Source organism: Talpa europaea (assembly GCF_964194135.1).
Source record: "Talpa europaea genome assembly, chromosome: 10".
NCBI lineage: Eukaryota > Metazoa > Chordata > Mammalia > Eulipotyphla > Talpidae > Talpa > Talpa europaea.
The window spans coordinates 88,696,596-88,709,879 of NC_140077.1; the positions used below are offsets into that span (position 1 = coordinate 88,696,596).

General features: G+C 38.0%; 1 protein-coding gene across 1 annotated transcript in view; it reads left to right on the forward strand.

The window, feature by feature from the left end:
• RAB3GAP2 (RAB3 GTPase activating non-catalytic protein subunit 2) overlaps positions 1–13,284 on the forward strand; it is a gene marked incomplete at both ends in the record, with an annotated part of 74,932 nt that overhangs the window by 50,843 nt on the left and 10,805 nt on the right. Inside the window, 9 exons of the mRNA XM_084246158.1 lie at positions 328–455; positions 3,010–3,223; positions 3,538–3,635; positions 6,910–7,015; positions 7,624–7,784; positions 8,429–8,657; positions 10,257–10,430; positions 10,511–10,617; positions 12,999–13,065. Coding sequence (XP_084102284.1) covers positions 328–455; positions 3,010–3,223; positions 3,538–3,635; positions 6,910–7,015; positions 7,624–7,784; positions 8,429–8,657; positions 10,257–10,430; positions 10,511–10,617; positions 12,999–13,065 — 1,284 coding nt within the window. The remainder of the gene's footprint in view (positions 1–327; positions 456–3,009; positions 3,224–3,537; positions 3,636–6,909; positions 7,016–7,623; positions 7,785–8,428; positions 8,658–10,256; positions 10,431–10,510; positions 10,618–12,998; positions 13,066–13,284) is intronic.

Sequence of the window (13,284 nt, forward strand, 5' to 3'; positions counted from 1 at the left end):
TGGGCCTGACAGACAACATTTGAGTTACAGGGGAAGGCAAATATTTCATATCTGTTTCCAGAAATTTATTTAAAATTGAGTATTAAACTACAACATTTCTTATTTTTCCTTTCCCTTCTCTTGCCCCTATTTAAGAGCTCATTACTTCACTTAAATGTTTTTTTACCCTTGTGGAAAATTTCTTTGCCTTATTATTCTGTTAAACCTTAGGCATCTCAATATTTAATACAGTAATTTTCAAGGAGTTGTATAAGAAATTTAATGAAAGCAAAGCTTTTTATGTCTCTATTAAATATGTCCTAATGTATTTTTTCCTCTGCCTTTTAGAACTTGAGTCTGTTGATGAAGGATTGCTACAGTTTTGTGCCAGTAAACTGAAACTACTCCATCTTTATGAGTCTGTCAGTCAATTAAATTCCCTAGATTTTCATTTAGACACACCATTCTCTGATGATGTAAGTAATCCTAAACTATTATACCATACAGAGTATTTGGCTAGTTGAATTTTTTATGATTGGTATTAAGTAAAAAATTAAGAATATTTTTACAATCAAAGGTGTATTTTCTTTTTCTTTTTTTTTTTTTTTAAAAGATTTATTTCTTTATGCAAGAAATAAAGAGCTGGGGTATAGGCCAGAGATGCGGAGGGGTGAGAGGATTCAGAGACAGAGTGGGGAACAGAACAGACAGATTGACCGAAGTACACTGCTGAGGGAAGCAGCGGGCAAGTCAGGAGAGGTCTGCTGCACCATATGGGTTGCTCCCTGGCAGGCTGGGGGATCGAATTTGTGTTGCAGAGGCTGTGGACAGCCTCACAGGTTGCGTCCTATCCCCTTGCACCACCAGGGAGGCCCAAAACTTTAATTTCTTTAAAAAAAAAAAATTATTCTGCCAAACAGAAGAGACTAATCTTTCTGATTGTTGGTAAATTCATATCACTTGCTCTATATAATAAAGTACATTTTAAAAGTATTCTTACTTGAAGTGTTTAAATAACTATGGTAAATGTTCTGTGTTTTTAGTCTATGAAACATAAAGTGACAGCACCTTGTAGTCTTTATTACAGTGCAACTTTCTCATTTCTGAGAGGTGTACACAAAATGCTTTCTTCCTTCCAGAGAAATAAAGTTTCTCTTACAGGGAATGCAGAGAATATTGTTCATTCTTCCCCTTGAATTACTCTGTGACCTTGAGCAGGTTGTCAAGTCTAATTTAAAGGAAAATTATTATATAATGATTTATCTGTAACTTTAGGTTTAAAGTTGGAAGCCTATTATTTTTTTTTTATTTTATTTTTATTTATTTATTTTTTTATAGAGGCATGCTTTATTTATTTATTTGTTTGTTTGTTTTGTTTATACATGCACTGGGTACAGTCAGAAGCGCGGGAGGGTGAGAGAATTCACCAGAGCCAAAGCGGGGAGCAGAGCAGGCAGAAGGACCGAAGTACACTGCTGAGGGGAGCAGCGGGCGGCAGGAGAGGTCTGCGTGCCATGTGGGACCCTCCTCCAGTGGCCGGGGAGCAGCCGGGGATCGAACCGGTGCCGGAGAGGCTGCGGGCAGCTTCGCAACCCAGCGCTCAACCGCTGCGCCACCGGGGAGGCCCAGAAGCCTATTATTTTAAATACACATAATACGTAAAAAAATTTTAAACAGAAAAAAAGGGGAGAATTTTTTTTATCTGTGATGGAAACCACCTATATGTTGTAACATCTTTTTTATGTGTGGGATTATGGATGGAGTTTATAAAGCATTTTAACAGTAATCTCACAGTAATATTCTATGATTACCATTACAAATGACAGCCAATTTTTCATGATCTTTTGTTTTTGTTTTTTTTCTACTTCTGCAATAGTACAGACTCATTTCATACATTGTAAGATTTGGGATTATATAAAAGTTACATCTACAGAATCGCCTACTTAGTAACTGATTCTTCAATGCCAGATTTTTCTGTAAGGCCCACACTATTGCTTTCACACCTTGCCAGAGAATGTTAAATATACATCATTAATAATTCCTGTAGAATTCATTTTCATTTGATAGCCCCATTATAGTGAGCAAAGATAAAAGAATTACGCAATTTTAAAAATCATTTAGCAGATACACTCTTTTTTATTTTTAAAACATTTTTTAAAGAATTGAAATTATATTTTGCAGTGGACTTGTTCATATCCTTAAAAAAAGATGCAATTGGTATGTAGGCTGAAAGACTTGTTTTGTACATAGAAAATGAAAATTCATATCTCAAATTCATTGTTTTGCCTGTGGAACAGACCTCATATATGCTCACTTGCAAGTTCTTTATAGCATAGAACTACTGGGATGTGAGCAGTAGCATTTTGTAGTTTATTGTTTTAAAAACAATAGCCTTAAGTAAATAAGAACTAAAACTGTTCTTGTTTAAGAATGCAGCTCTAATTATGTAGTATGGGGTTAGAAAGTTTTGCTCAGTAAGGCAAATCTACAGTTTTATAAGCATATGGGTATGTTTGTATACTTGTCCCTAATTTACAAAGCCATGTAGAGGGTTTATATACAGTAAGGATTGTTTATCAGTGTTTTTTAATTTAGGGGGTTTGTGCTGCTTCATTGTTCAAGCTTTCAATTTCAAATAGTTTTTTTTTTTTTTTTTGTTACCTCAGAATCAAGAATTGCAGTTGATACCCTTATAATTTTTTTGGTTATAAATGACGTTTATTAAAATTCAAGCATTTTAGAAATATATATATATAATACACTTAAGAATCTTTCTGAAAATGGTCCTTTCAGTAATTATGTGGTTTCAATATTATTTAAATAATCTTCCAATCTCATAAATCTGAGAGTACAGTTTTAAGTGATTTATGAATGAAGCTGTAAGGAGAATACATTTTAGCTGTTTCGTTAATGAAAATGCGATCTTTTGCTTATGGCTTTGCGTTACATTTCATATAATGAGGTTGACACATATTGCAGATACATAGGAAGAGACATGGCCTATTTGAAACTTTTTTCACTATTTTTAAGGACTTGGCTGTATTATTAAGACTTGATGGAAAAGAACTGCTTAAGCTCCAAACATTGTTAGAGAAATACAAACAGGAAAACACCAGGACCACTGTCCGATTTTCTGATAACAAGGATGGTGTGCTGCCTGTGAAAGCATTCCTGGAATACTTAGAATGTGAGAAAGATGTGATCAACGTAAAGAAGATGAATGAAGAAGAATACGTGGCTTTAGGTAGGTAGAGTAATGAATTGTGCTTTGAAGAAGACCTGAAGGCACCTACAGCACCTCAGAGACTCACTTTTTAAATTAAAGGAACTGAGGAACTTACATACTGTTTTTCGTGAACAAAAGATACTCTGTATGTGTGTACTAGGTCATAAAAGCTGTGTGAATGAGTATACTAATGAGACAGTGTTAGACACTTACAGTTTGCTTACTGCTTTAATCATGCAAATTAAACCATTGATTTGCTCCTCTGGGGAACTAGATTGTTCAGGAAGATTGTTAGTTACTAGTTGATCTGTTTTATTTTTTAATTTTACTAGGAAGTTTCTTTTTTTGGAAGTGTTTACATGGAGAAAGCTCCACTGAGGAGATCTGTCACACTCTGGAGTCTGCTGGACTCAGCCCTCAGCTGTTGTTGGTAAGGCTTCTTGTTGCTGGATACAGTTTTGCATACTGATGTCTTTCAGAAGGGTCTTTTTTTTTTTTTTTTTTTAACTATTATCTAAGTCCATCCATGTTGTTGTAAATGGCAGCATTTCAGTTGAAGAGGATTCCATTGTGTATATACACCACATCTCTTTTATCCATTTGTCAATGGATGGGCAGTTAGGCTGTTTTCAGTTATTAGTATCACAAATATCGTTGCAATAAACACATAAATCTATACATCTTTTTGAAATAGTGTTTTTGTATGGGGGGAGGGTAAATACTCAGAAATGGGATTACTGGAGTGTATGGATTTAGTACTTTTTTTTTTAAGAAGTTCCATACTGCTTTACAAAATGGTTGCACCAATATACATTCCCACTGAGTATACAAGAATCCCCTCCTGCCACATCCACTCTACCACATTGTATTTCTTGTCTTTTGAATGAAAGACAGGGATTGAACTATTGATAAATACAATAACTGGGATCAATCTCAAGGAAAATACGCTGAATGGGAAAAAGCCAATCTTGAAAAGATCATACTGCCTGACTTCTTTTTTGTAACATTCATGAAATATCAAAGTTACAGCAGTGGAGAGCAGGTTGGTGGTCACCAAGGGTTAGGAGTGTTGGGGGATGATGAGTGTCTGAAAAGTTACAAGGATGTGGGGGGGTTGTCATGGCCTGTGATGTAGGGGAGTGCTGTGATGCCAGTGCGCTGGCCCCAACACTACGTGCACCAGAGATGAGTGAATCAAAAGCCTGTCATTAATAGTTATGGATGGGGGGCCTCCCTGGTGGCACAGCGGTTGAGCACTGGGCTGCGAAGCTGCCTCTCCAGCGCCGGTTCGATCCCCGGCCATGGGCAAGGGTTCCACATGGCACGCAGACCTCTCCTGCTGCGCCCGCTGCTCCCCTCAGCAGTGTACTTCAGCAGTGTCCTTCTGCCAGTTTTGCTCCCCGCTCTGGCTCTGGTGAATTCTCTCACCCTCCCGCACTTCTGACTGTACCCAGTGCTTGTATAAATAAATAAATAAAACTCCTAAAAAAAAAAAAAAACCACTGAGGACTGACTCCTCCAAAAAAAAAAAAAAAAATAGTTATGGATGGGAAAGAAGACCCTTCTCTAAAAATAAAATATAGTGCCCACAAACCAAAGTATGAAACTGAGTGTATAAGACAAGCATTTAAAAAACCCACGTGGTTATTGTCACAGGATCAAAGCTGGCCTCGGGTGGCCTCTGGAAGGTCAAGTGCAGGGTCCGCAAGCCATGCCACCTGTAAGCTTCTGCCACACCTGCCAGTTCCAGAATACAGACCAGTGACATTTTTATGAGTCACTAAATTTCAATGCTTTTCTAAAGAAAGTAAACATATTAAAAGAATTTTAGGAGTTAGGCTTGAAAAAATCATGACCAAAAAAGTGATAGGTCTTTGCCCAAAATACATCATTATTGTCGGCAGATGTTATTTGAATTGCTAATTCCTCCTGTTTTCTGATTATTTCCTGAAATATTTTAAATGGTAGTTTTATTGTAATTATATTCATGAAGAAACTTGGTGCTTGTAATCTAGGTAGTATAATTGTTTACATTTAGAAGGTTTTCTAAATGCCCTATGCTCATATTTTTCTATAAAATTTATATTTGATTTAGTTGCTATTTTACTGCATTGTCATCTGTAATTCACAGGTGACAGCAGATAGTTTTCATAACATTTAAAATTTCATTATTATCCTCAGTGGAATTATATCAAGTTTTAGATTTTGTAATCTAAAACAGTCCTTTGTTTTCAGGAAAAATTAGAAAAGAAGGCTCATGCGAGTTTTCTTTTAAGTATAGACAGGCTTAAAGATGACTTCCTCCCTTATTTGCTAGCATTTCCACCAAGAGAAGGATTAAAGCATTAGAGATGTTAATGCTATAGGACAGTACCTGCAAAGGTCAGAGCTCATCATGCATTTGAAGCATCTACCAAGCGTCTGTGGGACTTTCTTTCTGATTCTTAGGAGAACTTTTTCACAAGTCTTAGACACTGCTTAACTTAGAAGAATTAAATTTCCCCTCAAGATTTCTATCCTTCAAAAATCTATTATTTAAGTATCATCTGGTAATATATCAATATGTGAAATTTATAGGTGAGATAATAATTCAATTTAGAACAGTTCAATGAATTTACAACATGAATGTTCACAGTATAAACAATGTAATGTGACATTCTCTGCTGTGAGACTTTGAAAGGACAACTTACTGTTTACTAGGTATGGGCATAGTTACCATCTGTATGCTGTCTTGTTTGTGTCCATGTGCATGTTTCTGTGTAATAGCATGATTTATCTCTATTCTCTTTATTTTCTGCTTTCATCATAACTTTTCTGAAGTTTGAACAAAATTTCCTATTGCTTTTAAGTGACTCTAATCAAAAACATTGTGTCACTGCATCCCCATGACTACTGTGGCATCCTCTGGTTCTCACTGACCTGCACACAAAGCTTAACTGCTTGGAATGTGTACAGCTTATGAAAAACAGGAAAGCAATCTAAGTTGTACTAAAGATGGCCTGGTTGGGAGGGCATAGCACGCAGAGCTGACTAAGAAGAGACAGGGAAGGAGTGTTAAGCAGAAGGACACAATTATTTTTTGGTTCAAAATTTGCTTAAGGTGGTAGACAGAGGGGGAGTGGTTGATTGGCGAGAAAATCAGAAGAGTTCACAGTAGAAAGAGGGATCCAAGACATGGCATCTGATTTGTGTCTAAATGTAATTTAGCCTAGAGTCACCCTTCAGGTTCCCAGTCTCAACTTTGTGAGTGCTTTAAGATGGTTACTGATGAGGACAGGAGCCAGGTTTTGATAGGCACTAAGCCTCTAGGTAATGTTCTGCTGTCATCACATTGTCTGATGTGCTTCATAGCACATTTGCACACGGAACACTAAAGCAGAGTCATTGCTGTTTGATTATGGAATTGTCTCTGCTACTTGTGTGGTCAGCTAGTTCTTTTAGCCTGGCTAGTGATTATATGCAGCAGCATTGTATGAGGTGAAGGGGAAGTCAGGAAGAAAGGACATGACCTTGGTGACTGGGGTAAGATCAGTCAGAATTTTGTGTAATAAGAGAAATGCACATAGTTTGATTCCATCTTTAAAAATAATATTTTCCCAGCCCAAACAACTATATCATTCATATACGCACTGACTTCCCTAGAATAGGCAAGGTTTTGTGTTAAGTATTTTTTTAGACTGAAAAAGATTTCCGTTTGCTTTCAGTCTCTGCTCCTGAGTGTTTGGCTTTCTAAGGAAAAAGATATTTTGGATAAGCCACAGTCTGTCTGCTCTCTTCATACAATGCTTTCCCTCCTGAGCAAGATGAAAGGTAGGATGCTGGTGGGCGCTGAGCTTAGCCTCTCAGGAATTGAGCCTGTTGCTCAAGTTTATTGTGTGAAATTCTACAAAAATGGGGAGGGAAGATTGTTTCTCCTAAAAAGAAATTACAGTGCACAAAGCATTTCACTCTGGAGATCCTTCTGTGTATTAATACAAAGCTCTTCAGACATTTGAAGTATGCTTTGTGAAAATTGAGTTTGTATTTTGTGTCATCATCAAAAATAATGTGACAGGAACGATGCAGTTTCTCACTCAGTGAGGTAAGTGGGAATGGCCTTTGGTGGCGGGAACGTGTTCTTTCTGACACGATGAAAATAGTGATCTATTGTGGCATTCAGTAGTAGTTCTCAGTGATGCTGACGATATTCCAAACAGAGATTTAAAGGCATCTGTTGAAGTCAGTCAGATGACTAACAGCACAATAAATTCAGAAAATAAGTATTCTAAATAATACTCATTATAGATTGATTCATTCAGAAATACACATATTTATCAGCGGGGAATATAGTTTTAATAATATGTTTAATTTGAAAGCTTGAACCCAAAGAATATGAACAAACTACACGTCTCTTTTTCAACTTTCCCTTTTGGCTGTAGTGTCCATCGAGGATACCTGGGATTCACAGTCTGTGTCCCCCTGGTGGCAGCAGATGCGCACAGCTTGCGTTCAGTCGGAGAACAACGGAGCTGCTCTGCTCTCCGCACATGTGGGGCACTCTGTGGCAGCACAGATGTCAAGCAGTACAGCAGAGAAAGAAGTGAGTGCAGAGGCCCCTGTAACCTGTGCCCAAGAGCAGCTTGTAGCTTTGAGTGACTCAAATGAGGTTCCTGTTAACCTTTAGCTTTGTGGTCTTCCATCCCTCCTGAAGACCTAAATTTATATTTTTAAGAAAGATGGTATCCCTTAGATCTCATGGCATATCATAGTTTTTTTCTAGGGAGCTGTGGTGTCAAATGATGTAACATCTCATTAGATGAGACACTTAAGTAGCTCTGTGGAGATTCACTTGACCTTGCCAGTCTCAGTAGTTTATAGGTTAAGTTTAATATTAGCTTAAGGTGTTTATAATGATGGAGAGAGATGAAATTTGAAGCACATTTTTTGTCAAGTGCTTTCTCAGGAGATATCAGTGTCTTTGAATTGGTAGGAAAAGCCGTGGGCCCTAGTCAGAGGTGAAAATGTTTTGAGGAGAGCACTGGTTAGATCTTGGGCATTACTGTCGATCTCTTTGTATAAGTCTCCAGTCTGATGTTTCATCAAGCCAAGTGTAATATTTGTACAGCAACATTGGTTTTGCTTTGTAGTGTGCCCTGACTACCCATCCACTCTCAAGTCAGGGCTTAGTCCAGTGCAGATTGTTTCAGAACTTTGCCTGAGTCTCACCAGTATGTTTTCTATTAGTTTTCCCAAGAAGCTGGTGGTGCTGATTCGGAGGGCCTCACTGATTCCTGGGAGGCACTTTCTCTTGACACTGAATACTGGAAACTCCTGCTGAAACAACTGGAGGATTGTCTCATTCTTCAGACTCTGCTTCATAGCAAAGCGAACACTCGACCCTGTAAAGTATCCTCGCCACAGGCTGAGCCCCTCCCAAGGCTTTCTGTGAGAAAGTTATTAGAAGGAGGAAAAGGTAACCTGAAGTTTATTTCAACATTTGCATTTATATACTTACATTTTTATGGTATGGGCTTTTTGTTTATAAAAATAACTGATACAGAATACACTCAGATTTTAAAAATTTTGAGGTTTCTACCACGCACTTCTCACTTAACCTTTTCTATTCTGATCTTGTCAGTTCCCTGCTCAGGAACCTTCCAGGCTCCTGCCGCCTGCCAAATAAATAGTAGTTTTCAAAGAATGGTTATAGAACCTCAGAACTTGGCCCCTTTCTAACTCTTTTATGTGAGGTGGATTTTCCTCATATAATTCAACCAGAATGCAAGGTACAAGATACAATGCAGAAACCAATTGGATATTCCAGATCAAGCTAGAGGTTTGCAAAAGAGAATAGTTGTTTTCATAAAATACTGTTAAGGTACACCAAGGTTATTTTTAAATGAACTAATATTTTTTAAAATTTGTTTTAATTTCTAATGCCATAAATATTGATAAATACTCATCTTTCGAGGCCCAGCCCGACTGCTACCTCCAAGAAACCTCTCACTATCCACTGTATCTTTTCTTCTTCCGCCTAATTTCCGTATCTTGATACTACTTTTTCTGTGTGTCATGTCCTACTGACATGGCATCATTAGGATCCCATCCTGGTACCTTGTAGGACTGTAAACATCTTACATTTTGAATTATCTGAGCTCCTGCCTTCTTTTTACCAGCTTATTAAGTATTTGATACGAGAATGACTATTTTAGGGTTTATAAATACCAAGGTATTTATAAATTTTTATTTAGCTTAAAGTCAATTCCCATTCTTTATAAGACTGTGACCGTTTTTAAATTATAAACTTACCACACTCCATGGTGTACCTGGTGAAAGTATAGGACACCATTTTAATATTAGCAGTAGAATCAGGAACTTGATTCTGGAGTGAGATTATCAAGTGATTTCAAAACCAAAAATAGGAAATTAGATCACTCAGCTCACTAATTAGTGTTGAATGGTTTTTATTTGAATCAAGTAGGAGAAAACAAAAAAAAGGTAAATTATGTTTATTTGTTTTAGATTATAAGCAGGGTACTTCATCTGGAATACTTTTCAGTTTGCATTTATAGTTTTTTGGACCATTTGATGTCTAAAATATGCTATTGCATCATGTTGTTGATGAGCTGTGGCTAAATTTTGCCCATAAATATGCTATATAGGATGTAGGTTGACTATAACAAATAATGGATTGTCCTGAGAATCCATAAGAAGTATCAGTTATTTTTACTTTATTTAAATGAAAATGTTTTAAGGATAAATTCATCCCTTCCTCTGGTAAAATATATTTGAAATTTGTGGATATGCAGACATGTATATAGCATATGCATCTGTATTAATGTTTTGTGAGCGTATAAAGCTGCTCTTAGATGCAGGTATCCTCCTTTCCCTCTCATATTGGGTGGTAGGTAGTGACATTGCTGTGAATCTCATGACTTTGGGGTTGCTTGGACTCGGCACTGAACTTTGCGCTTAAATTTCTGCAAAAGGAAAGGCTGGCCATGCTCCGTAGTGACTCCCTTTGTCAAACACTCTTATGTTTTCATTATCTTTCTTGTCTCCTTAACTCTAGGTGGCATAGCGGACACTGTAGCCAAGTGGATATTTAAACAGGACATCAGCCCTGAAGTGTTAAACCTGGCTAATAATGAAAGAGATGCAGAAGACCTAGATGAACCCAAAGAAGGTATTAGCCAAGGCTTATTCGAGGTGGCAGAGGTGGAGATGGACTTGGGCACCATACCAGGTATGGAGCAAGCTACCATCCAGAGTGAAGAAGATGTGGCTGTTGGTTAGGGCAAAAATGAAATCCCTTTCTTCTTTCAGAGCTACTGCGTCTAGCCTCACAGCAGTTTCCCTGTAGCCTCGAGCCAGATGTGCTGCACGCGCACTGCTGCTGGGAGTATGTGGTTCAGTGGAATAAAGACCCAGAGGTGAGGTGCTCCTGGCATGCTAGCATTGGTTCTGCTCTGTGCTCGTGCTCAAAGTGAGGGACAGTCGGTCATTAATATAAACACTGGCTTTTCCCTTAGGAATATCTCCATACTAGAAGCTGAGGCCCTTTATGTCGCTTACAGTCCACACAGCAGACCCATGAAGAATGGGTATTTTCAGTGTCCCCCTCAAGAGATGAGAACACAAGGGTCCACAGAGTAGATTTCTGCCTGAGGACACCTGCTCAGGTGCCATTTGGCAAGGAGCTAGGCGAAGGTTTCTCTGCACCAAAGCCATTGTGTTTGCCCTACTCCTGATAAGGTGTGAAGAGTTTCTCTTTCCTTTTGCCTTCTTGAGGGAGAGATGACTGCCTTAGCAGAAAATTCTTAATGTCAAATTCATCATGGTAAAAGCCAGAGGGAAGAGGCTGATGCCAGCTGGTGTGTGATTGGTCAGATGGGTCTGTGTGTGTCTGTCACTTCTGCTTGTCTCAGAGGGAAAATCAGAGCACCTAGGCCAGAGTCTCAGTGCTCTGCTTGGGCAGCATTTTCTACCACCTCTGGTAGCCAGGCCCCCTCCTAGGGCAGTCATGACTGGCCTGGACCCATCACTGCATCTCTGAATCTATTTGTTTCACCACCTTTTTCTTTTCTTTTCTTTTCTTTTTAAATAATAGATTTTATTTTTATATTCCCCATACAATTGCAACCCCCCCCATTTTGACCCCAATCCTTTTTCTAATGAAGCTGCTAACACTTCAGGATTGATTCCAGGATCAAACAGATGTACAGACATAAAGTGGCTATTCTTTGCCTTCTCATTGGCCTCCCTAGCCAGTGCTCTGGTAAATTTTCCCTCTCAAAATTCTTTTCTTTATCTTCCTAAGCTATTTCATGTTAACATGTTAATGGTAACAGTATTCTTCCTCAAAAAAAAAAAAAAAAAGTCACTTGCAAAGGAAGGGTCTTTGATCAATTAAACCTTGACCATAATGTGAATTTAGAAGAGGGACTCTTGACACCACTCCATCACCCTCTTCCATTGCCTCCCTGCAGCCTGAATGCTGATCATGTTTATGCAGTCTACTTAAAGAGTACCTGCCATTTTTCCTACATGAAAGAAGAGTGTTGGGACTAGAACAGGGACATCATACTTTCTAAAATCTGAATGAATTTAAGATTTGGGTATAAGAAAGTGATATTTAAGAAGAAAACAGCATTCATTTGTAAACTAAAGCAACTTGCACAGTAGATGTAGAGCTGAGTCCAAGCTCCATTGCCACTGCTTATTAGCTATGTGACCTTTGGGACTATCTCTGAACCCTTTGTTCTCAATTTCCTCCTAAAAAGGAGAATTATTGTTGTGCAGGTATTGCAGTTTAAAGAGAAAACCAGCCTCTACAAGTGCATTGCCTACCATTTTGGTTAGGGTTTCTCATTGTCTGGTCTTAGATTGTTTACATTTTAAGTAAGTAGCCATGTTTCCTTTTTTTCCTTGTTAGATATTTATCTCCTTGCCTTATTCAATCCCTATACCAGTCCTACCTCTTTACACAGAGCTTTACTGAGCTGAAAGCAATTAAAATGATCCTTTGGGGAATTGCTAACACCAGCATGTGTTGTCATAGGCGATGTGTTTAATTTTTGTACAGACTATAAAATTAATAGAGATCTAAATAACCAGTTTTGCATGCTCCATTTGGGTATTTGTATGTAAACTCCCTTGTTTGGAAATAGTTGTGTTTCAAGCATCCCCTCTGATATTTCATATTTTCTATCACTGCTTTAATTTTCTTTCCTTTGCACTTATCACTGACATACTTTTGACATACAAAATATAATTTACTTATATTTGTTGTCTGTCTCCCTCTGAGACTATAACCTCAGGGAGGGTTAGGATCTGGGTTTGTTTTGTTCATCACACCATCCGTTGTGCCACAAATTGCCTGATGCCTAGTAGATGGCTCAGTAAATATTAGTTGAGGAAGGAAGGAGGAAGGGAGGCATGGAGGGATGGAGAAAGGAGTGGCAATTGCAAAGAAATAAACCCATTGGTTTCACATCTTTGTGAAAGTTAAGTATTTGTTGGTGAGAACACAACTTATGATGTACAGATCACAGTAAATTTTGAGTCCAGATGTCAGCGCCTGTGTATGACCTGGGGCTTTCCAGGAATCAAGTCATTATGTTGATACATGAATTTAAGAGAGACCATTGCTTTTATCTTATGAAAAATTACTTGTTAATTAATTCCTTGTTCTTATTACAAAATCCCTGGGCTTTTTAATACAAAAAATGTATGTAAGACGTCTCTGTTTGCATTTGAAACATCTATTAAATGGTACCTCTTTTTTCTTTTCCTTTTTTTCCCTGTATGTAAGGAAGCACGTTTTTTTGTTAGATCCATAGAACACTTGAAGCACATTCTTAATGCCCATGTTCAGAATGGTAAGTAAACAGGCGGCATTACTGTGTATCACTCTGTACAAAGTGCTGGCTGTTAACTGCATGGAGAATGCCATACAGAAGAGTGAAGAGGGCAGGAACAGTCACCTTGTGTCCCCACCCAGCAGTCTGCTAAAGTGCCTGCTCTTCTTAGTTGTGAGGAGAACGTTACACACAAGTCATTGATTCTTAATTTCAGAGAGGAATTCCCTAGATTGTAAT